General features: G+C 40.7%; 1 protein-coding gene across 7 annotated transcripts; it reads left to right on the top strand.

Moving 5' to 3' along the window:
• The first annotated feature begins 501 nt into the window (after positions 1 to 501).
• Positions 502 to 23,472, top strand: Rtnl1 (reticulon). 7 transcript variants are annotated; one of them, XM_028313716.1, is made up of 7 exons: positions 502 to 1,629; positions 7,886 to 7,921; positions 16,761 to 16,968; positions 18,312 to 18,413; positions 19,888 to 19,994; positions 22,923 to 23,028; positions 23,235 to 23,472. In XM_028313716.1, exons 1-7 carry the CDS (start codon positions 921 to 923, stop codon positions 23,287 to 23,289), a joined length of 1,323 nt encoding a protein of 440 aa, XP_028169517.1. In that variant the 5' UTR covers positions 502 to 920; the 3' UTR covers positions 23,290 to 23,472. The 7 variants fall into 7 exon arrangements, with proteins under 7 accessions (XP_028169517.1, XP_028169522.1, XP_028169541.1 ...); XM_028313740.1 differs by lacking the exon at positions 502 to 1,629 and adding an exon at positions 3,127 to 3,315; XM_028313729.1 differs by lacking the exon at positions 502 to 1,629 and adding an exon at positions 7,658 to 7,798.
• Positions 23,473 to 26,104: the final 2,632 nt, after the last annotated feature.

The following is a 26,104-nucleotide window of genomic DNA, read 5'->3' as shown; positions in this document are numbered from 1 at the left end:
ACTTTGACAGCAATAGACTGACATGCAAGGTGACATGTCAATGAAGTTTTCAGTTACTGTTGCCATTAAAAGAAATTAGTACCATTAGTTTTCCGCAACATGGCGAGGGTTTTTATGTTCCTGGTCAGGCTATACTATTAATCATCAATAATAATTGCAGCATCTGTGTCCGGCGCCGACACGGCCAGCCTGACTATCGCACGGCCTCGTGCGCTTAGTCCAGGGTTTGTCCATCTGTAAACATTAAATTTCTCATTATCACAGCTCGTCCATTCCTGACTACAGAGCATGCGAACATCATATCGTAGAATCACAATAAATACAGCTGATCAGGGCGTGATGACCCTCGATCANTTAGATGTGTAGTGAGTGTCCTTACAAAGTGTTTTTTAAAATATTCGGAAATCTTGAAAACTTTAAATTTTCTTTGCCGATATAACGACAGAAATAAAAAAAAACTGTCATGTCTTTCTTTGCTGCTGGTCGGTAAAACAGCTTCAAATTTTCCGCAAAAGCGAAAACGGAAAGTCGATAATTTCACTCTTTTCGTTCAAAAGTACTACAAACTAGTGTTAAATACATCTAGACTGTTCTTTATTTATGTAATTTTGATTTTCTTGCTGAACATTACCCGAACACTCTTTTTCCATAATTTTATTTTAAATATTGGCGGAAGGTGCCGCCCCCGCTACACTGCATCGGTCGGAGGGGCCGGCTATGAGTAATACCGTTTCTCGTGCTGAGTGACGTCGTGCAGCGGCTGCCGGCAAGCGGCTCGCAGACCTCAGTCCGATACGACCAAGAGGCACGACAGGACCCGCCCTCTGCACTCGCACCCTCGCACTCGCGCTACTTTTATCGCACCCTATCGATCACCCTCGAAATCTATAGTTTTATTTATTCAGTGTAAAGGAAACGTTATGGATAGTGCTGACGCACTTCTGGGAGGGCTGGCGAGCGGCGACAAAGCTCCAGCGCCAGAGGTGCCTATGCACGGGGATGCCGTTCTGAAGCGCGATCAGGACTCCACCGATGACTTCGAGCACCTGGACCGCGACGCCAAGCAGGAGGCCGGAGAGTCGCCCCTGCACCAGCCGCGCGTCGCCTCGCAGAACTTCCTCGACATGGAGCGCGACGAGTTCGTAGACACACCGCGTGCACCCTCCGCCGCCGACAAGCTGGCCGACCAGCTCGCGGATAAGTTCACCGACAGCGAGTCGGACGCGGACACCGCCGGCGAGTCGCCGATGCACCGGCCCGAGCCGCCGCGGGCGAGCGCGCCCTCGGAGCCCGCCGCGCTGGACCCCACGCCCGTGCTGGCGCCCGCCCCGGCCGCGCCGCCCGTCGTGGCGCCCGCCGCGTCGCAGCCAGTCGCAACTGCTTTTGAGACCGCTTCCGAGTTCGAACCGAAACCGCGTACCCCTACGCCGGAGCCCAAACAGGAGCCGCCGAAACCAGAGCCCGCCCTGCAGCCGCAGCCCGCCCTGCAGCCGCAGCCCGCCCTGCAGCCGAAGCCCGCCGCGCCCGCGTCCCAGCCGCAGCCAGCACCCGCGCCCAAGCCGGAGCCCGCCCGCGCGCCCACTGCACACATCATCGAGGCTGAAGTAATCTTCTGTCAGATGGGTCTTGGTAAGCGATAATATTCTCTTTTTAATTTTAAACATTTAAATTAATAATAATTTTACAGTAGCAGCAGCAGTTGCATTTTTAGCAACATTTCCTAAATCTTTGACCAAGCCTTTTCAAACATGAGTAAATAGCACAGTAATATTGGTATGTGACAATAATTTTGTTGTTATTATCGACATTACCATTCAATATTCAAGTGGTGCAGCGCACAGCGCAGTCTTTATTTGTATCGACAGAATGATTTCATCGTCCATTTCCAAAGTTTCGCGCAGTGACGACACGCTCGCGCCTCTTTTTTGCGGAACGTAAAGATCGCATGAACCGCAGCCTCGTTTCAAGGCGAGCACGGCGCTTCAGACCGTGAAGAATCACGTCTGCAGGTGAACAAAGCCAGCTTACACAATAACCGCGGCCCCCGAATAACCAAAACTCGATTACATTTTGCTATAAGGTGCTCGCTCGTTCAATGATAAACTGATGATGATTCATCCTCATATAAAGCAACCGATGAGTAAGAGTGTAGCTAGATACCTACCGGTGTTTACGGGGAGTCGGGGAGAGATCTATAAAATTGAGCTCTCAAATTATTAAGTGGGAGGTGGAGGGGGAGGTCAGCTGCAGAGGTGGCGAAGCGGCAAGAGCGTTGACCGCTGCAGCGACGGGGTAACGGCACCCGCTGAAACCCACGCCTCTCACTGCACGCGGAAAGAAAGGATGTCGCCGTGAGTGACGCATTGCTTCCGGAAGCGTACCTTACCTATCTATCCAGCTAAAATTAACAAAGGCTTTTTTAAAAATAGAACCTGAAAAAGGGTCGAACCACAAAATAGAACAGTACCAACCTACTCGAACGCCGTTAAAGGCTACAAACTGTAAAACCCATTCCCAAATTGATCGCGTGTTACGTACGACGACAGAAATCGATGTAATTTACATTAAAACGCATGCATGAGTCATTGTATCGCACCGCATCGCATCAATACATATTTCGAAAAAATATTATAAAAAATACGAGTATACTTACTAAAACTTTGAATACCTAGATAGAAGGTGTAAGTTACTTTGAGACAGACATAGGTACCTCCTACTTTACTACAGGCATAAAAAAGAGAAGATAAGAAAACACTCGTTATCTTATCGACCGTCAAGTTTCTGTAAAACTTGATGCATCTAACTAAATACACTGTTATTATGAACATAAGAACATTATTGTAGTCTAATCTATATGATGATGTAGAGTTCAAGTAACTAATTCATTCATTTGTATTTGAAGCATCTACTGGAAGTACCTTTATCACGCAACTCTATGCTTTTGCCAGAAGAGATTTCGGAATGTGGCCTAAAAATTATAGAAAAAATGGCATCAATCATGATTTTCAGCGGCGTTTGGCGGTCGCTAGGAGCGGACACGCGGCGTGGTATGCGCTGCAAGTGCGACGGCACCACACCAGTGCTAATTATAGTCGGTTCTGAAGCAGCCCGCTCACAAACTGAGTTCCCACCGTGGTGAGCTCACGTCCGGCTGGCCGCTGCTCCCATCAGCCCAAAGCAAAGACTACCCATGTAGCCCTAAGCTCTGCCGTCAAGTGACTTATTTTTTCGACGGGACATTCACTCATTTTGTGTCAAATTTGTGTGTTTTTAACTATAGAACAATGGGATCTGGAAGTGGGGAAGTGGTTAATAGTAAGTACGGAAATGGCTTCATTTATTTGTGCTTTAGGACTTCAGTTCAGAAAAATGAAATCTTATCTTGGTTATGGCCTGCTTCTTGTATTTTTCATTGAATCTATACAGATAAAAAGTATTTACAATGACAATGCGGTCATCTTAGTTACCGCTGAAAACTATGGAAGCCGTCAGATTATTTTCGGGATCTCACATGTTAAAAATATGCACGTCATTTATGAAAAATAACAGCCTTTACACACACTGCTCTGCCAACAACTTTGCCACTATCTACAATTCTACATATTCATTATTTTATGATTAATTATAACTGTAAACGATCAATAGTAAAACAAACATTGTACCTAACTATAAAACTAGGTTTCTTGCATTCTGGTTTTATTTTTGGTTACTTTTTGTACATTTACCTATATGTTTCGAACAACCTTTCGACCGTAATAAAACTCCTGTTATCAAATGAACTTAAAGCCTTTTAAATCGTTTCTACTTTTTTAAATTACTATAGAAAAAAAAGAAAGTCCAACTAGTCTCAGTTGAGATTACATTACAAAAGAAAACTGTTTGGTTGGTCTCATGGGTAGTTAGGTACATAGCGTACCTACTTACACCCGCTCCTAAAAGTTGCTTGTGTGCCCCTCTTTGGATACCCTTGACCTAATTCGGAAAGCCCTTCTGCAAAATTACGCGTGACGCGCTCTTTGTTTCAGCTTATTTGTTCTCTGTTAAGTATAACGCTTTCAGTAGATAGGTACATTGTTCCTACGCATTTTCATCATTATTATATGCATTCAAACTTTTAAACTTTAAGTGGGTCTCTGCGATAAAACTGTTAGGTTAAATTAACATTCGAATTCTTATTATGGACTTTGTTTTGGTTTATTTTAGGTTGGTTTGGTTAACCAGAAAATATTATTTGCTAGTCCATAGTGTTGCGGAAAACCCAGACAGACGTAATAAAGGCTAGGCCTCCGCAGGGGCGGGGGCGGGGGACGGCCAGGATCGATACTGTACGCGCCACCCGGCGCCGCATATACACCTACCGTCTGCCCACTTGATGGTCCTAAAGGGATTACCCGTTGCTTATCCGACGTCTTGCAGTCTGAACTATTTTAGCCCGGGTTATCTATTATTTATCGATTTCAGTGTCGACTTCCTTTGTCATTTTCTTAATTTAATATTTAAAAGTCAATGTCGGTCAAAGTCAAATTCACGGAAATTAGAGATAAATATTGTTTTATATGGAAAATAAATAACTAAAAAAAAAATGGACATTTGGGACTTCGATCATATTCGCGTTATTGAAATACACAAGACTTTTATTTACACCTACAAAGTTTAAATGGGCAGAGTTATATACAAATAAACTCATAAAACTCTTATTTTTGCAAATAGGCTTTTAAAAAGCACTTTTACAAATTCAAATTCAATTGTTTATTCAGTACATATAGGCCTGGAAAGGTCGGGCACTTATACGAAAAAATAAATAAACCAGTGCTGAGAAGAAGCAGCGCAAGAATACTATTGTCAGCCTCCTTTTCAAGGGGTTACAGTCTTTAAAATATACAAATTTTATTATAGTCATATGTACGAGTAGGTATTGATGCGAATTGCGAACTAGGCCTAGTTAAACATTCCAAACATTTTTATCTTTTATACATTAAGGTGCTTTTAATATGTGCTTTAAATTTATGAATGGACAATTCTTCAAAAGTTTGTCATAATTTATTATAATAAAAATTTGTAACAATTTTTGTAATAAAAAATCTATGTTTTTGTCCATAATTTATGATGTCTAGTTTCACCGCTTTCTGGGGTTTGCACTTTTAATATACTAGGACACACAAAAGCCTTCCTCGCTCGCTAAATGGGCTATAGGGCTATCCAATGCAAAAATAATAATTTTTCAAATCGGAACAGTAGTTCTTGAGATTAGCGCGTTCAAGCAAACAAACAAACTCTTCAGCTTTATAATATTAGTATAGATTAGATTTATTTAGGCCTAGGATCATAATGGGCAACAAATGAAGCCATTATTTAAAACAATAAAAAGTTTGTAGGAATTAAATCTGATTTAGGTACTACTGGCCTATTTATTGTTGATTAGGATTTGACATATATCAAACTGTTTCTAGTCTGGTAGGGACAGAAAAAATTAATCACATTGCTGCTATGGTGACGAGTGCGAGCGGGTGACAATGCAGGTGCGTGGTGACGTCACGGGAGCCGCGACTCGCCTGGGTATTTATAGCGGCGTGCCGTCGCCATGCCTAGTCGTCTCGCTCGTCACTATACTCCACTATTGCATTTACCGTAATATGCATTATTACTGCAAATATAATCGCGCTTTCAATAAAACCAACTAAATGATGTAATGTAGCGTTCCATTGGAAGAAGAAGAACGATTCCTTATAAGCGCGCGCACTGGTGACTTTATTCCATGCGCGTATATACCGGATACAATTCATAAGCTGAAAGCTCGCCTCATTTTAACGTAGTCAATCGGCGCAATATCCCGTCCCGATGGAATGGTTTTGACATTCTGTAACTGTTAGCATTTAGTACTACTAGGCTTGGAACCTGTACGTCAGCCTTGATCAAATCGTGTCAAAACGTAATCTAAATGTGTTGAGTTGCGTGATTAGGTCATTTGATAAGCCCGAGCCCGTGAGTCACGCTCACTCACCTAGAACCTCAGCTCGTGTCTGTGTCGCAGCCCTCTAGTTAAATTAGCAAGTTAATTGGATGCCTAGGCCGTTTATATGCCGAAGATGCCGAAGGACAACTAGCCGAGTGAATGAGCGCAGCGTTTAGTGTTAGTGAAACCATTTTTGGAGAAAAAATGCATTACCCTGCGGGAATAGGGATAGGTTATGTGGGGCTAGGGCTCACCAAGCCAGAAGAACGAGGTACACTTAAAAGAAGTGATCCATCACTGGCCATGGGTGGAAGACTTCCACTGGAAATAGAAGTGGAGTGTGGGATTCTGGACAAAGCTTCCACTACTACAGTCCCTCCCTGCAACCTAATCTTACCTAACCGCTGAACTATTTTAATTACTTGACACTATTGGTCAGTCATCTTCAAAGGGCTAACTTTCACCTAGTTAAATGTTGAGTGTTTCTAGTAATAACTATGGCCTAGGCATCTTGCTGGATGCCATGACGGCGATTGATGGCTTAGCTAGGCCTTATCTAATTTAACCACATAACTAGCTGCGACATTTATACTTAAAGTTTTGGATACGTCCGACCATTTTACGGATCTAACCATCTTAAAACAATAAATTGTGACGCATCATACCTAAACCATTTGTTGTTCTGATTATTTTCGTCATTGGGTTCACCTTACGAAGAGACATACAAATTGATACAAAGGAGTTGAAACTTGTTGCAATAATGAGATGTCTCGCTCGCTTGACTATACATATACGGAGTAAGGAATCTATACTTATAGGTGACGTTAGTACATTATCATTGTGTGTTAAATGATGAGGGTCGCGTCAGCCGCGCTCGTAAACACCGACTGTTGTGACTCATGCTGTAGAAGCACACAATATCACCGCCATACTTAGTTGATGGTTTTATGCTAAGATGTTTCTTCTACTCATGCTTTTCTCTTTATTTATTTAGCAAAATCCTCAATAACAAACTGAACTTAGTTATTGATCTGATTGTAAGTTAAAAATCTGACTGTTGGCTTGTATTTTATTTTACTCGTACCAATATGAATTAAGATATTTATGACTGAAATAAATGATTCGATTTTAACCTAATTCTTTTGACGTGTGAGTTGTACTTGACTGGTCTGTATCCTCAGCACGCAATAATATTGTATCATTGCGCGAGACAAGGATAGTTTTGTATTGTATACCTAGGTCTGTCTGTAGTAGTAATATCCTTTTATGTTATAGGTCTCTCAGTCTTATTTTTCATATAGCACCTAAGTATTTTTACAACCATAAGTATTAATTCTTATTATGGTAGGTCATATTAATTGTAGGTAGGATAGTAGGAACCTAAATTCCCGCATTGTTTACTAATTACCTAACTTCAAACTAACTTTCTTACATTGAGTAACAAAATTGCTTAACTCTCTAGTTGTTATTTCCTTATAACCTGTTGATACTCACAATTCTACAAAAATGTTGAAACCAGACGGCCATGAATGAACTGTCATGCGCAAATGCGCGGCGGGCCGGGTTGTCGGGTGGTGGAGCCTGGTGATGGTCAGAGGCTCAGAGGTGATGGTGGGCCGAGGGTGACGGCAGGTGGGTGATGGCGGCGGCGAGCGCGTGGCGGCGCGCGGCGCATGCGCGGCCCGGGCGCGGAGGGCGCGGGGCTGCGCCGCCAGTATCGACGCGAGAGTCGGGCGCGGCGCGCGCTCCGTCCGCCGCCTTCTACCGCCTCCTTCACGTTCCGAGTTACGTAAAGTGTTACCATGGCGGACTCCGGGCCATCCCTCTGCAGCGTGCTCAGCCCGTGTAAGTGTCCGCCCGGGCCGGCTTCGCTTCGCCCGCTTGTCTCTCCCTGTCGCGACTAACCCGCTAACGCGCAGCCTTCTATTCCAGATGCCTGGTTCGACCCCCAGAGGCTGCACCCCGAAGGTGAGTGGTCGCAGCGGCCGGGGGCAGAAATACGCTTAGGTCGGCGAATCGCCAAGCGGCCGCCCGGGCGCGCTCGCCGCGGCCCTGCGGCCCTGCACTGTGACCCAGTGACCGCTGTGTAAAGCGCATAGTGTTTGTGAGAGCTCAGTGTTGAGTGATCGGCCCGGAGGCCGGAGGTGAGACGTGGACCCTGCAAGGATGCAGCGAGGCTCGAACGCCCCGCACGTTAAGTCTACTACGTGCTGTCGGTGACAGAACAATAATAACTTCGTTATGTGCCAAGTCAAGGTCTGATCGCATGCATGTACGTTCATTAAGATAGTATCGTCACCACGCGCTATTGTCATTCATTTCGCATCACGGTTTGAACCTGCATAGGATGAAAATGTAATTGTTGTGTCCATTCAATTGAGAAAGAGACCAACTGAGTGGATGATATATTTGGCATTTTTCTCCAAGCAACATTTATTTATATGCTGCCAAAATGCAATAACAATCATGATAATCTATCCGCAATGCGAAATGGTTCAAAGTTCGCTTCCATGACCTTACAACAAGTAATGTTACAAAGTTTTGTAAAAAATAACAACCATTGTCATTTTCTACCTACGTCGTCACTTGACTGGTAGCTTATCTTACTAGTCAATTATTATCCGTTTGAATTATTATTGTAGGCCTACAGCGACACGCATGCGCGTTGTCTTTCAACTTGCAGACAAAAACTCTGCCAAGATGAAATTAGACCGATTTTATCTGACATTGAGTCTTGAAGAATGTTGATTTATGGCTTTTAATCATTCCACACAATCATTTATCCCACGCCATGCCCTTATCGGTAATCGATACCAAGTGTTCCAGTAATAATAACGCAAGAGCTCAACATCAGGCTCTGGTTGTTACAAACAACAACTTGGACATGAGCAAATCTAGCAAACGGGCTACGATCGAATTATTATGAGTCATGCTCATGGCCTGTTCTAGGAGCTCCTAATTTAATTAGAGGAGCGCAAACCTTGGAATCTGTTGCACGGCCCATTCTGATTTTGACCAAGTCGCTGATCACTCAGTATCTACATACCTATTCTATATTTCCCACATGCATGAGGTATATTTTGATTTACTTGACATGATCGATATTTCTGAGTTCTGGCACATACATACACTATGCTCTTTTAATTCGGATGAGTGTTACAATTTGTAATAATTAATGCATGCATGATGAATGATGCTGCATGATTAATGTTTTCTAATTTCTGCCTTATTTTGCTTCTCTTCTCTTTTGGTTCTAAACCTATTTAGTTTTTACTTTACGTAGACTTCATGAAGCATTGTACATTTTAACTGCTGTTTTTTTATGAATTTGGTAGGTATTTAAATTTATGTCACGGTTCAGGAGTTGGGACTTGACTAGGAATTCGTTTCGTTTGGAAGGAAAGTGATTGTTTGAATCGAGGTTAGCGGCTAGATTACCCACTTCCCGTGTCGCATTATTACCACGATGCGACAAACTGATAAAGTCAAGACTCAGCAGACGTTCCGATATTTCTACATTTTTCATAAAGATAAAGTCGTCACAAATGTCTCAAGAGCATACTTTTATCTTGTCATTTTCACTTTATGGCGAAATCTGAACGCCTATATTCTCATCGTCTACATAGTCATTCTTTATTATCATACAACCGGAACGTCCGGAACTTTTACTAAATTAATTATTGTTAGTGGATTGACAGCTTTTGGTAGGGATGCTTAAACCTTTGACCCCAATAGAGATCCCATTGGGCATCGCCTTGACCTTGAATTGATTGAATTTGACATCAGGGCATGAAATCTTTAATTTTGTGAAAAATTAACATTCATAAGCTTTTACGACCTAATTAAGCAAGCCTTTTACCACTTACAGAGAGTGTCGTTAAGAGATGGCAGTAGCAATGTCGGTGTGACACGGAAGCCGGCGTTATTTTTACCGCGCTGGCCCGTGTGCCGCCGACCGCGACCTACTGCCTTGCTCGCTTTATTCTTATTGTATTCCTGTTCAACTGTCTAATACATCCGACGTTTCTAAATTCAGTTCCATTACCAGAATTCGCTTTTCTCCTACTGGTCCCCGTTACAGTTTTGTTTGGCCACGTGGCGGCAGTGCGGCACTGGCTTTACGTTGAGGCGCACGTGGTCCCAAGGGCTAGACGCTCTACTAAAATTCACATTTCATATTGTCATTTGTTACATGGGGAGGGTTAGTTCGGCCAATGTTTTGTTTCCCATTAATGTATTTTGACACTGCGGTTTCCCCAAAATCCTTTGTTCAGTTGGAATTCCTGTTGATTGTTGGTTGAGACCTAGAGCTCAGTGGGTGCGTAGGTATATTACTTAAATGTACATATTATGTGCGTGTGCGCTGCATTACAGAGCGCATAATCATAATGTAACCCACCTGACCGGTAGTGGTGCGGTGTAAGTAACCCGATGCACAGCCCGCACTCTGCGATGCAACCTCATAAAAACCAAGGAACTGCACTTGAAGGCTGCGGTTGTGTTGATTGNGTTGATTATTTTCCTAGTAGATACTAATCATACAAACGATCCTAAATACCATACACCTAGGGTTTTTTTTTACCACCACCTTTTTACAGTCTTGTCCGGCCTGTCTGGCTTTTTATGTGGCTGCTGCGCCAGGCGAAAGTCGAGTTACAGAATAATATCAAGCGCACGCATCAAGTAAAACTGAAGCTGAAAAGCACTAGATGGTATCATTTGTCTTGATACAAAGAATAACATTTATTTTCAAGTTATTCTTATTTTATACCTACTTACTTTCACTGTGTTATTTAATTCTCACAACTACACTTTGCATAATGCATGCATGTGTAAAATGAAAGTAAAAATAGATGTTGCAAATTGGTTTCAAAACTAGGTTCAAGTTGTTGTTGCCATTTAAACAAACCTGAATTTATGCAGGATGAGCGAGCAGTTTATTTTCATTAAACATCGAACTTTTTTCTAAACTGGACTGAGGGTACCTCTACCTACCTACATAATTTATTTTGACATTTTGTAGCCTTTGATGCATAAATAATAATAGTAGATTTACTAGCACAGGCACAGATATAATAGTTCCTAGTCTGAAAATAGTTCGAAGAATAAAGTAATACTAGTATTAATTTATTCTGTGGTGATACATTTATGTACTAAATTATCTTGCGGTCAAAGATAAGCTGAACAAACGAGAATGAAAAATAAGTTATATCTAGGTAACTACTCATCAATGACGACTGCAGAAGTGCAGACTGACAATGTCTGACAGCCTAATTTCACATAATCCGCCTATTCAAATTTCTAGTTGGGTCAAAGGTTAACTAGAAGAGAATGCCATAATAATATTATGTGCATTAAGTGTTCTATCGCCTATGTTCATCAGAGATAATGTAGGGTAATGTATAAATGGTGAAAGATTTTTTTGTCCTGTAATTTCGGAGACCATTGCTGCATTGGAGACCCGCATTATTATAAAAGTAAACAGGATCACTGATAAATCTGTAACTAGTAGGTACCTAATTCAAATTAAACATTTTATTGCGAATTATTGAAACCTATTTTAATACATTAACAAAAACTTCATGAAAATTAAGTTGATGATTAGGTAAGTTAGTTGATCAATAGACCAGTGTTAGTAGAATTCGCACATCATACACTACACTTGCCTAATATGGAAATTCAATCTTCTTTTAGTTTAGCTGATATTTCTGTACTAAATGCACTAAATGCCTATAAATAATCTACTGTTGGAGTAGTCTTTTGTACCTATACAGCTTTGTCTTTGTGCTTTGTTTGAATTCCTAATTATTTCTATCCGGGAGTGATCGATAAGACACGGTGGCATTGACCGCGCCGCGCCCGGCCCCCGCGCTGCGCCCGCGCCGCTGCCAACGTAAGTGACCGTGTCTGCAGCATAACGCCTGCCTGTTTATTTTGGCAACGTTATGCATATCGATGATCGATCGGCTCGATTTACTGCCATTGTCATTATGATAGCACGATGGTCCGAACCATTTACTTACTTTCATGTTAGTATAAAATCTCAAATTACGGAATATTTTAAACTTGATTTTTACATTAAACGAATTGGGTTGCCCGGTTGGTATGGTAATTATTCATATACAAAACACCTGAATAACCCTTCCTTTTTGGCTACGTCTCTCGTTTGGTTTTCCATGTTAGCAATATTATCAACGTCCTTATGCCATGATGATTATTATCACTCTCCAAAGATCATAATATCGTTTATAGATAGGTATTTTTTTATTTTTAACAAAAAGCATTCGTGGAAGTTGACATTTAAGCAAAGGCATGCATGCACATAAAACTATTTATCCAGGAATCCAATTTAAGTACCTACCTGCTCTAGCAAGCACGATTTTCTGGGTGTAGTGACGGACGCTTTAAGTACGAGTAGGTACTCGCACATTCCACCAAGTGCCACCAACTGAACTGACTCTGACGTTGAATTCCTTCATGATTTTTGGTTAAGGAATAGGGATCCACACTGCAAAATATCTCCCAGGTGGTGCGTCATCGATCCGGGTTCCGGCCACTCAGTACTTAGTGTCGCATAATTTTGTCGATGAACAACTTCTCGGTGTTTACTGACTTCCAATATGCCATTGGGTTTGGTACCAAGCTGCGCTACAGTGAATTCTTATAGTTGCGTTGATCAAACTAAAAGAGTGTTCTACTACTGGAATACTTTTTCTACAGTCACAGGATCAATATCAAATTGTCATCCCCATACTAAATCATTATTCGGTCCCTTCTGGAAAGTTGTTACATTTGAGCAGTACTTATGTATCTGTTACATAGCTACATGAATCCTTTTAAGAAATTAAAATCCTGTACAACAGTAATAATCATCTATGTAGGGTTACAGGGGGCACAGTGACACACGGGGTACAGTAAAACAAGTTTAATATTTCTACCTCTTTTTATCAATTTATTTTTACTGGCCTCACTGCTTTATTGAGCGTTCGCACTGCCATCATGGTGCAGTTGTCTTTCCTCAATTTGAAAGCTGCCTGTTGAATTATTGCAAAAAAACTGATTTTTGAAAGTAATTCGTATCTTTTTTCACGAAAAAGTTTTCGATTTTATTAGTACACTGTTTACCAAAGGTATGTATGGCTATTTTTTTAATAATTCTTGCATATTTCTTGTAATATTGACATCAGACGAAGGCCGGTGTTTATAACCTAAAGAATGTTATATGTTTTTGTGTTATTGAAGGGGGTCATGGGGTACAGTGAAACGGGGCACAGTAAAACATGTTTCAGTGTAAGATAAGTTTTTGTTTTTTGTTTTTAGAAAACACCACAATGGTTCGTAACCGGAAAAGAAAAACGGATATAGGGCTTCCTAATGAAGCAGATATGAAAGAAGCAGTAGCCTTAGTTGAAGGAGGTAAAACTTAGAGAAGCAGAAAATCTGTAAAATGATAATTTTAGCACATTGTATAGGTATTTCAAGAAAAAAAAAAGAAAACCGAGAAGAAGAGGGACAGGTCGTGCGATATACGCCCAACTACAAAGTGCGAAGAGTGTTTACGGACTGTGCCCCAATCTGTTTCATAGTACCCCTACCCTAGTTTTATTGTACCCCAGATCTGGGGCACAGTACAACAAAAAATTGATCTCGAAAAAGTGCCAATAATTTAAGATTACTTATAGAAACATGTAGTTTGATATTGTTGATTATTAAAGGAATAGCTAATGTACATTTTCTTGAAAAGAGTTTATTAAAATAATGAGATATTTTGTTTCTATGAACAAAAAACGTTTTTTTGTTTCATTGTGCCCCACCTTACCCTATCCCCAAAATCTTCCGAATTGAAAAATAAGTGGTTAGTGCCATAACATTCCACTTACAAGCTGGCCGATAGTTAGCTAAAAGGCAAAACAATGTTTGCTGTCTAAAATAATCACAAATTTTATATAATAAACACCATTGCAACTTACGCTGCTGGGGCTGGCTGGCGGCTTCTGTGCAAAATAGTGAACTCATTCTACTTGAATCCATTCAAAAGTAAGGTACCGACCTAAGTACTTGCTCTGTATCCATAATAAACGAGGTATCGATCGACTCGTCGTCGGAGTTGCTGGAGCGTTACTAGCATTAGATATTAGCCTTTCACTCTTCTTGGATGGATGCGTGCTCTGTGCTAATGAATTACCAACATTAGTCAAGATCATTTTTAGAAACTTGTTTTTAAATTCTAAGGAACATTGTAGGCGTCTGTGGAGACCATAGGGTTATTATTAAAAGCAGTAAATAAATGTTTTAAGATGTTAAAAACTTCCCAGATTGATTTGTAACTTTTGTTCTTACCGAAAACCTTGTCTCTTGTTTAATTGAAAAATAAATAAACGCCTTAAAACATAGTGGGCATCATTCTATCGGAAATTAAGTAAATATCATAGCTCACTTGCCTGCCTCCGTCCATATTCATAATGCAGAGCCCTGTAACTATGTAGGTATTTGTCCAGTTCAGCTTAAGTTAATCTACGGAATATTTTTGTTTCTTTTTGTTTGAAAGCAATCATTGCTCTTGAACATAAGATTGATTGCGGTGATTGAACATCTGGCGGATATTTCAAAGATATCGCTAAATGGTGTTGTATTTATGGAGCACTTGGTAGTTAGTTACTTTAAAACAGTTTCGAGAGCAAAGGAGTTGAGAGAGAGTTGATTGTTGTTTTAATGAAGGTGAATTGCGTTGCGATAACCGAATCGGAGAGTGATAGCGGGCGCGATTGCGATTGTCGTACTCGGTGGCTGCCTCGCGCCGTGTCAGCAGCGCCACCGCGACCGGGTCAGATGACGTGTGTGAAAGGCGGCCGCGTGGCCGAGCGCGGCGCAGCCATGTGCGCGGGCGCAGCTCGGCCACTCCGCCGACATGGCGCGTCCTAAGCAGTCGCCCCGTCACGCCGCGCAATACGAAAACCTCCCGCCCCGCGGTCCAGGTATTCCCATAACATAACTCGCTCTGCCCCGTGCTACAAACTTGTTGAGCTTACGACATTCCGAAGTAACGGTGCAGTGCCGCCGGCCGCTCTCGGAGGGTCTCGAACCCGTGAGACGTGGAACGGAAGAAGCCGCATCGCTGCTAACGTGGAACCAGAGGACCCATATGTAGTGGAATAAATTAGCACAGTGTCAAATGTTCAGTTTATAATTGTTTCTATATGTTCATTCAAATGTTTTGTGTGAAGTTTTAGTTATCATCCACTTCTAATTAATAAGATGCGTTTGTGTTAACAAAGTAGGCTGTGTGTATTTCTTGCAGCCTCTATTCAAACAACGTCGGAGAGATTTGTCGAATTCTGTATCATCTTATTGTTGATCAGGGTAATTAAATTATTATTCACCAAATTTTCACTATTTTTACCTAGTTATGTTGTTTTCAAAAAAAGTTTATAATTTCCAAAACCTACTTTTGCCTTCTGGAAATTTAACTTTATGGTTTTGTTTTCTGGTCCTGGGCTTTTTGATATCGGTAGATTTCATCGAAACTTTCTTTAAGGTTCATCGCGATTGTATTATTATAGTAAATACTAAATCTTAGTGTCGATGCTTCTTCAATCTGCCGTGGTAGATACGTTTACTTTGACATCTGTGGTAAGATAAGAAGCCTATTCAATTTGGAACTTGGACCACCCACTTACTCTCTAGAAAGTCTGAATATTTTTTGTTATTTTCTGTAGGCGTTGAACCAGTGACATAAATGCATTTAGGCTTGTTATACTGTTATTAGTTTTTTGTTCCGCTTATTTTTTTTATTTTCGTATTGCTTTCATATTCCAATTGTAAAATGGGTGTGGCGGTGACGATGTGGTGACAGCAGTACCAGTCAAGCAATTGATTTGTGGTTCTTCTCTGAACATTTGAAGTTCATTCAGTTCTTTGCTAATAAATATCATGCATATCCACTTGGTTTTCTCAAATTAAGTTCTCCGAATTTTCTTCCATGGATTGGTCTCATTCGTTATTTCATCTATCACCGAATTCAGCATCTGAAAATTTAGTATGGTAGTAGTAGGGACTGCTTAGATCATTATGTAATGGCTGGATAGTGTCCACATCCTTTGAGCAGACCTAGGCTGTGAACGTTTCCGCCAGAATAATTTCGCCCAACGAATCTTACAAATAATTTCATTTCTGTATTAAGTAAATAGTGTACCTATTATCGTTTACAGTACATCGACCAGAATAGGTATAATATTGCAATAATATACATATCTATCTGAACGACGTCCACCACGTAGACGTCCACTACCACTACGCTAGTCTAGTGTCTTCCCGTTTCTGCAGGATAAAGTGGAATACGCACTATTTTTACCAATCTTACAATTAATTGCTTGATACACGGTATCAACATTCCGTATATTGTGCTTAATATGTATAAAAAATAAAAGAGTTATACATCACAAGTATATCCACATGTCAGTTGCGCCAGCTTTAGTTTCTTTAGTTTAGAGCGCTTTCACATTTAGGCGATTTAGAAGAGCGACAAACGCGCGACAGACGCACTGCTGCAGCTGTAGCGCTTCTAACGCCCTAATGTGGAAGCGCTCTTAGTGTGTCGCAGTCAGTATTCCGTCGCCTTATGCCCGTTTTCACCATCAATCCCTAATTTTTAAGTGACCCCTATGACAACAAAATTCCTGTTATTTGTTACTATAGGGGTCACCTAAAAATTAGGGATTGATGGTGAAAACGGGCATTAGTGTCTTAAAGACGGTAGAGTTGTAGAGAGTGTAGTGGAGTGGAGACTGACCGTGCGGTTTGTGCGCAGTGGAGTCGCTGATCTACTGGCGCGTGGCGGCGCGGTCGGGCGCGGCGCTGGGCGCGGGGCTGGCGCTGCTGGTGGCGCTGGCGTGCTGCAGCGTGGTGTCGGTGCTGGCCTACGGCTCGCTGCTGGCGCTGTCCGCCGCCGTCGCCTTCCGCATCTACAAGAACGTGCTGCAGGCCGTGCAGAAGACCAATGATGGACACCCATTCAAGTCAGTATTACCTACGACACTTACTTCCATGATTTGTGAAACTGAGAGCAACCGGGTCTCAAACACTATATTTATTATGTACCCACCTACTTAGTAGGTACGCGAGTACTTACAGCATGACGTTTCGGCTGTGTTGTTGTTGTTTGGTCACAAGCAGACTCCCTTGCTGTCGCATTTTAAGACCCGATGTTCTCAGTTTCGTACACTACACATTCCATAATCATAAGAACCAATGGCAATCATACGTAATTTTATTATGACTATAGAATGTACATGCTCACCGAGCTGAAGACCTGTAATAATACTCCTTTGTTAGTTCCGGCATCGCGAGCCATGGTCCCGCCCGGCGATGCTGTAATTTATGGAAAGTAAGCCAGCTGCTGCGCAACCAAACCACTTTCACTCTCGAAGCAACATCAAATTCACGAAAACCAGTTATCCTCCCGTATAAAATATCGTCTGCTATCTCAGACGATGTAACTTATGCCCTTTTTTATTCCAAGTTACCAAGATTTATGTTGACAATTCATTATGAGGTTGTTCCACTTGTAGTGTGCTCTTTCGATTATGAATTTTCTACACTTTGGTTTCTGCATAGATAGAAATTGCGTTTAGGTTCTAATGTAAATTTAAAACATGTGACATTTTCCTTCTTGAAGGTTCAGTTATTATGTATTGTCTTAGCCTTTTAGAAGTGCATAGAATAACTGCGGTGAATTCCGAGATGATCCTTGTTTCATTAATTTATAAACGCTGATAACTTCATTATCGCATTTTTCCGAGTAGCGCGTCATGCAGTGTTTGAACAGTCTGTCGCTAAATATACGCAAAGTTTCCATCCGTACAATAAATGAAAGACATTTCAATAATTTATTAGCGTGCCAAGTGTCTACTTTAAGCGAGCGTACTAGCTTTACTATCGTCTAATTTTAGTACCTGCTAATTGATTGGATGTGGATACATTTAGCACTTATAATTATCAATTAGTACATAACGAGATTGAAGTAAAAATCTGCTTAGTAAAATATGTAATAATATTAGTTTAACATCATTGATTTGAGTCAAAGGCGACATCTTTACATTTGCTAGTCATACTAGGTACATGTGCCTGCTAAATGCTATTGATTTTTTTACATTACAGTACGAATTGACGGATGTAATATCCCCATTTCCCCAAAATGTTTCACACTGTTCATTCCCCAAGGATTCATGATTACAGACATGATCGAGCAAATTGCCGATTCAAAACCACGGAATAGGCTCACATTTCAGCTTTGATCGCACTGACGTAGTCAATGACTTAGTTATTGTGTAAACTAATGAGGGTCCCGCTTGTTCCGCAGATGGCTCCTGGAGAAGGACATCAGCGTGCCGGCCGAGCGCGCGCAGTCGCTGGCGGCCGCCGCCACCGCGCACCTCAACGCTGCTCTCAACGAGCTGCGCAGGTATTTATTTATTTATTTACTGGGCTATCAACATGAGATACAGTATTAAACACAGCAATGAAAATTAAGCCAAAGGTCTAGCTACGAATGATAACCGATAACCACAACATTGTGTTCACTTATCTTACATACACTATCTATGTCAAGTATCTATGTCATATCTATGTCAAGGGATTCTCAGATCTTAGCTGCATATTCGCAGCTATACGCGAATGCTTTACCCCCTCTAGTATTACTAGAGGGCGCTTGGCATTAACCTAGTGAAAGCTTGCACACGGGCGTTACGTATGATAGGTTAGAGACGCCTCATAAGGATCTCTGGTCAAGTGGACTTAGGGGTTTTTTGTGAAAAAAAGCTTCTGTTATGCGTTAAACGATTGCCTTGGGAAAGCCAAAACGTTCATGGCCATGTGCGTCATGGTGCCTGAAAACTGCTGCGTTACATACGTAAGCGTTCAAGTGTAGTCTGCTAACAGTAGACAAACATTAAATTGGAATTAATGGGCGTGTGTGGATTTGTTTTGGTTTTTCAGGCTTTAAAATTGTCTAATTATATGCTGTTAAATACAGAATGGTCTGAGCTTAAAGTTGCCAAACCTTTGGTTTTAATGTCTTGCATTAGGGTCCTAAGTTGGGTTGCACCATCTTACTTTAACAAACTTGTCAAACTACACAAAAAACACCGATTAACGCGTATAGTAGTAGTATAGTTACGATTAAAGTTAGATGGTTCAACTCAACTTTAGTCAAGTCTTTCATTTCATTAATCTTTGTTATTAAATACTTTAAATAACTAGTATAGAAGATTTATTACAGCTCAGAATTTGACTACCGTCTTCTACACGGACTTATAATATCTATCTCTATAGTCTACCAAACTAATCCAATTTCTGACTTACGCGAAACTGATCTCGGAATTAAACCCACTAACCTGCTATAAATATCTTCGAGTCATAATGGTATAGGTGACATCATACATGTAAAGCGTCTATTTCATTTCTAAGTCACGGTCATGGGCGTGAATTCTTTTTTCGTTAACAGGTTTTAAAATGTGCTTTACAATATTTTTATTTTAGCTACCAGTCGACAAACGAACGAAATATCAACAAAATAATAACTATCCAAGTGTTGAAGTGTCTAGTAAGAATATTCTTGTTTCTTTTATTTATATTAATAAGGTACTTAGCTAATTATTACGTAAAATTTACGTTCGTATTTAATAAATGTAATTATACATGTACCTGTCAATCGCGGATTGTTATTCTCTACCAAATTAATAACTAAAAATCTGTTTTAAAAAAATATGACACTTGATCCATGATTAATCAAACCTGTTGATTGAAACCTGATTAAGAAATAAACGAAATCGATCTGTTAAAACCAACCTAGTGCATCGAACTGAAGGAAAATGATGACCTCTGTGTCGTAAAAGTTAAAATGAACCCTCATTGATGACGCGGTGTGTTCGTTCCAGGCTATTCCTGGTGGAAGACCTGGTTGACTCGCTGAAGTTCGGCGTGCTGCTGTGGTGCCTGACGTACGTGGGCGCGTGCTTCAACGGCATCACGCTCATCATTCTCGGTGAGTGCTCGTGGCTCTGTGCTCATGGCTCCGTGCCCATGGCTCCGTGCTCGTGGCTCCGTGCCCGCGGCTCCGTGCTCTAGCGAGTGCAGGCGGACCTTGCTTTCATCTACAGTTTGGACAGTGAAAGTGAAAGAAACCATTTACTGAATGCTTAAGTTTGGTGAGGACACATTACAACACTATTGAATTACCCAAATGTTTCGAACTGCCTTTATTGTGATTAATCCTTGCTTGGGTCCGAAGGCACATTAAAACCAGCTATTCGATCATATTTTATATGCAAGACTTATGCAAATGTGGACAGTGATACCCGTAATCTCGCTGTTTGTCTAAAATGTGTTTGTTTACCAGACTGGTATGACTCCTCGGACAACGACAAACATGTTGTTCTCATAAAGTTATCTGAAGTTTTTAGAGTACATAATTTGTTATTGATCCTCTGTAAAAGCATGTTTGTGAATCATTTTATAAAATCAATATTCAATATCGTAGATAAGTTCGATTTAAAGCTCTTTATATAAATACCAATAATAAATGTCTCGGTGACCTTGGTCATGCAAAGTATTGCAAAGTCGCACCTGTGGATTGTTCTCATTGTTACGTGTGTGTTAACGTGAAAACGCGAGGCGTACGATGCATGAGAGTGCGTTATCCTGGCAGAATGTTGTCTCCTTTCAAAAATCGAATGATGCAGTTAATTCGAGCCCTATTTGGTGTAAATGTGCCCGAAATTTTAAATTTGAGCCCTCAGCCGTTCCAGCAAGTAGGTATTAAAAAAAACGGATTCTGCCAAGATAACGTTATCCTGGCTACAATATTTTTACCCGTTGGGTCTAGGTGGAATATCCGCATAATGTTTTTTTAACCCTTAATTTGACGACGTGCAATATACTTCCCATTGAACGAAATAAAATTTATATAAAAAAAAAAAACCGTAAATCTTGAACTCAAGGTGTTCGTTGGCTCCCTAAACTAGTTATGTAACTATGCTGCCAAAAATCAGCAAGGCACCAATATCGATAGGACGCGAGCTCACCTATTAGTTACAATATGCTTTAAAATTTTTGTATGATCATATGATTAATTAATGTGAGATACTAACTGGCACTGATAAGAACTTTTTCTAGGTACCTTAGTTTTAGAAATAGCGCATATTTTTGTTTTTAAGAAAATAATTTCCAGCCAATAATTTGGACGAAAATTTGGGCACAATTTTTCATTCCTACACACATAAAAAAAATTCGTACCTGTATGTTCAACCGTTTCAGAGATCCAGCATATGACTAAATGTTATCCTGACATAAACTCAAATAAATCCGAAACCTGAGGGGGGCTCAAATTTTATTTTTGGGGCATAATCGGGCTCGAATATAAGCTATGTAATGGTATACTTTTCATCCACCTAGAACCAACAGGTAAAAATGATGTAGCCAGGATAACGTTATCCTGGCAGAATCCGTTTTTCTTGAATATGCTGGAACAGCTGACTTACTTTTACTTATGGTCCTATGTCCCCTAGATGGGGCAGAGGGCGTCCACAACAGTCCTCCATCGCGTTCGGTCTTGAGCTATGTGTTTGATCTCGCTCCAAGTCTTGCCGATCTTCTTCGCCTCGTCTGCCACAGTGCGCCGCCAAGTTTGCTTGGGGCGACCACGTTTGCGTTTTCCTTGGGGGTTCCAATCCAGAGCCTGCTTGCGGATGTGATCGGGATCCCTTCGGAGAGTGTGGCCAATCCAGTTCCACTTGCGGCGGAACTGGAACAGCTGAGGGCTTGAATTTATAATTTCGGACACATTTACACCAGATAGGGCTCGAATTAACTGCATCATTAGATTTTTGAAAGGAGAGAACATTTTGCCAGGATAACGCACTCGATGCATGACCCACGAATCTCTGCTTTCCAGAAATTTTCTTGGTCTCGGACTTTCAGGACCCAAGTTACGTTACCTACCATTATGAACATAAATAAAAAATATTTATTTCTATAAACTATTGTACAATTTGTTGCCGAGTCTTCCCAGTAGAGATGAGACGTATTTACTAGAACAGATCCACACACTAGGTATTTTACAGTACTAAGCGGCACCTATTCCAATTTTTTAAATACTTGATCCACCTAGTATTTTTTAAATTACACGATTTCCGACCCTACCATCAAAGTAATAGAGGTTATTATTGCGTAATCCGTAGTCGCGTATTACGCGTACCGAGTATTTCTCGCTAAGCTTATGTGCGAACGTAGAGATTCACTCCGTCTCTGTCTGACCAAACAAATTTGAGCGCGACGAAGCAAACGCACACAAACGTAGTCAAACCATATTCATGTAAATTCATGTAAAAAAGAAAAAAAAATCTAAATATTTTACTGAAATTGATATTCATCTTTTAAATACGCCAACTTTTAAGTTGACAGTCCTAAGCCTGTTGAAGTATGAAGGGAGGAATTATTACTCAATTTCAAGTTGCATTATTCATACTACGGTTGTATCTTTTCAAAGAAAATTGTATTTTAAAGTCATATTACGTGGATTAGTCCGCACTAGTCGCGTCAAGTATGCTAAATTATTACATACTAGGTGGAATAGGTATTTGGATCGAGTATTAATAAATACTAGGAATAGGTGCACCTAGTATCAAATTTACCTAGTATAACCCATCTCTACTTCCCAGTAATGAGTAAGTCGTCAAAGACACTTAAGTGTATTGGGATTGGGAATAATTCACTACTTGCTTATTTTGGGACTAGAGGCGCAGTGTAAAATGTCCAAGGATATTTATTTATTTGCGAGATCCCACACCATCCATACACCTGTAAGGTGAAAAGTTATTGCATTTGAGCAGTACAAGCTGTACATATAACGGTTGCCTTAAAACTACACCGTCTCCGAGAGATATACCCACTAACCGACGGCTTGCACTTGCAGGGTGGATAGCGCTGTTCACGCTGCCCAAGGCGTACGAGATGAACAAGCCGCAGGTGGACGCCAACCTGGAGCTGGCGCGCGCCAAGATCGACGAGATCTCCGCCAAGTGAGTTCCTTATGTAATACCTTATGTAGTACGCGCGGTTCTTTATGTAACCTATTCTTTTTATGATATTTTGACAGATAATTACTATAAAACTCGCCTATCTTTGGCCGATTGAATTGGGTTTGAGAATATTAGGGTCAAGAGGGGAGTGGGAACGTATGCGGTAAGTAATCGTTTAAAATAATGTGTGACGCTGTGTGTTGCAGAGTGCGGGCGGTGGTGCCGCTGGGCAGGAAGACGGAGAGCGAGAAGGACAAGTAGGGCGTGCGAGCGAGACAGCAGCCGGCGAAGCCGCAGCCGGACTTCACTCACTGTTTGTTATATTTATTATTATTGTACTATTAAATAAAGATACTACTTTACGTGTAAAGCTTTATGAGACGAGTCATGCGGAGATTATTGTATTTGCTTTTTGAAATTTTAAATTAAAATAACTGTCGAACCCATCTGTGTTTCATTGTGCGAACGATCATGTCGGAACTTCCAAAGTCGACGAAATGTGTTGCTATTGTATCACTCGAAGAAAGTATTGTAACGTCTTATTTGAAGGTACTACCGTTCTAATCATAATTAAATAAATTGTGTCACAATAATACGTAAGAGCAAGTGAAACTTCTTTGCGTATCGATCCTAAGGCCCTTTTCACACGTCCCGGTTGCCGGCTAACCGGCGCCGGGTATCCGGTGGTGAAGTGTATGGGCATGGTACGTAGCTTTTTTCACATGTTCCGGCGTAATTATTTTAATCCGACACTTCACGACCGGGTACCCGGCGCCGGTTAGCCGGCAACCGGGACGTGTGAAAAGGGCCTAACTGGGAGAGTGGGAGATGCACTTTTAAATTAATAAAATCACTTGCATTGCACTAAATATAATAAAGTATATCTTGTTTACAGGGTGATTGGGGTATACTCTCAGGGGTTATACATACTAGAGGTCATTAGTAACAAATTAACGCCCGTATTCACAAACATTACTATGAGGTCTCCCAGTGCGCGTGGACGCACAGGGTGACACATGAACCAATCACAGAGCTCCATTCAACGCTGTGCGTTCGATTTGCTGTTTCACTTAAGCAAGCATCGTTTGTAAATACGGGCATAAGTCCAGATAACCAGGGGTTGAAACTAGATGGATCGAGCTCGTGACGGTTTCTTCGATTTTTTAGAAAAAAATGTGTTAATGTGTATAAACTTCGCCACCCTAAACATTAAATTGATACTTTTCTGAAAGCCCTACCGATTCAAAGATACTTTAATTGTGACACCCTGTATAATCATTATGTAATATAATATTTTGCCCACACAGGATGGTTATATTCTCTAAGTTTTTGCTTAAATTTTAATACGAAATCTAGCAGAAACCATCAAAAAAGTTACGCAATGAGAGTTGAGGGGGCTTTATTAATCCATGCCTGTAGTCTAGATATCAACGAGTCACTTTAATTGTTTACTGTGCAATTTTGTATACCTATTTTTGTAAGATACACCATACAAGAATGCGTGATAAATTCAGAGAACTACTCCGTTTTCTATTTATTTCAACCAGTAGACAGTGGTGACTGAGTCTGTGTTGCGGCGCTTTTTCTCAGCACTTTGCACGCAGCCAAATGTTGGTCTCGAAGCGCAAAGCACAACTTGGTAACAGTGCCGGATTAAGCCAGCGCGGGGCCTGTAGCAAATTTCTATCAAGGGGCCCTTGGTTTGCTTTAGGTTCTCAAGTTTAGGGTATTAAATGAAACAAAACTGTTACAAATGAACTTTTCTTGATTTAATGTGTGCAAATTTAGAGATAACACTTTCAATATCAACTTCTTTAAGCAAATCATGCTCTATATTCAACAAAGTAAAATGATTAAGACGTTCTTGTCCCATCGTGTTCCTTAATTCATCTATCTACAGGGTGGAAACGATAAGTGATCTCACGCGATTATTTCTAAACTATACGAGATATCGAAAAACTGGTTATTGATCCTGAAAGTGCTTCATGAGCTCTTTCCAATATAGTACGAGAGCCCACGACCAAAACCATGTCTCATAGCAATACGGCAAAAACCCTATAAAATCGTTAGATTGTATGATTCTGAACCCGACTAGGTGTGTAGTAACGGTCGAAAGTGTAGCAACTGCGTTTCTGCTGTTTCAAAAAAAAAAAGAACAGTCGGTATTATAGCAATACGTCTGATAGTGAAAATGTACATAGATTTTATAATTGTATTACGAAAAAGTTTGTTTTCAGACATTTTGCGCGTAGCATATAGCCTGAGCGAATTTTTGAAAATGTCAACAAATTTAGCCGACCTGTATACCTTTACGGGTTTGCACTACACCACTAACGTCTGAAAAATATGTTTCCGGTATCTCAGAACTATCATTCAACTACAGTCTGCAAATCAGACATATTGCTATGATGCAGTTCGGTAAAATTCTTTGACAATTCGGTCAGATCAAACGCTACGCGGAAAATGTCTGATATTGTTTTTTTCGAGTTCAGGATAATCGTATCTATCGATTTGATGCGGTTTTGGCCGTATTGCTATGAGACAAAAATTTTGGTCGTGGGCTCTCGTACTAACTATGAAAATTAGCTGTGGTTTGTTTCAACTACCTATTTTAAAGTTTTTTGTCACTTTGTAAGTGTTCAATTTTATGGAATTGGGAAAGAAGTACCGAGTTTGAAGCGTTCATGAGCAGACATTGCAGTTGAATATTCAAGTTCTGAATTTGATTATTGATGAATAATAAAATAAATCCTACTAGCTCGATTGATGGTTTCACTTAATTTATTTAAACCAGGCTACCTATAATAATATTTTTTCGTTAATTTATGAAAATATCAAATTAGCCCGTAATCCTGAATCCTGATACATAAAGTTAGCCTATTAATTTAACACAGGTACGACTGTACTCAGTGTTGCACTATCAAATGCAATTGACGCGCCTCTATGCCAGGGTTTTTATGTTCCTGGTCAGGCTATAATTTAAAATTAATTAAGTTTTTAAGACCAGAATGAAGGGTCTTTTTAAAAAAGATGTGGTTTCCAATTATTGGGGTATGGTGTCAAACTGTGTACTTAT

This window comes from Ostrinia furnacalis, unplaced genomic scaffold, assembly GCF_004193835.3.
Source record: "Ostrinia furnacalis isolate ACB-3 unplaced genomic scaffold, ASM419383v2 OfSCF0319, whole genome shotgun sequence".
NCBI classification, from domain to species: Eukaryota; Metazoa; Arthropoda; class Insecta; order Lepidoptera; family Crambidae; genus Ostrinia; species Ostrinia furnacalis.
Note: the sequence above shows the minus strand (reverse complement) of the source record. Positions and strands in the feature narration are given on the sequence as shown.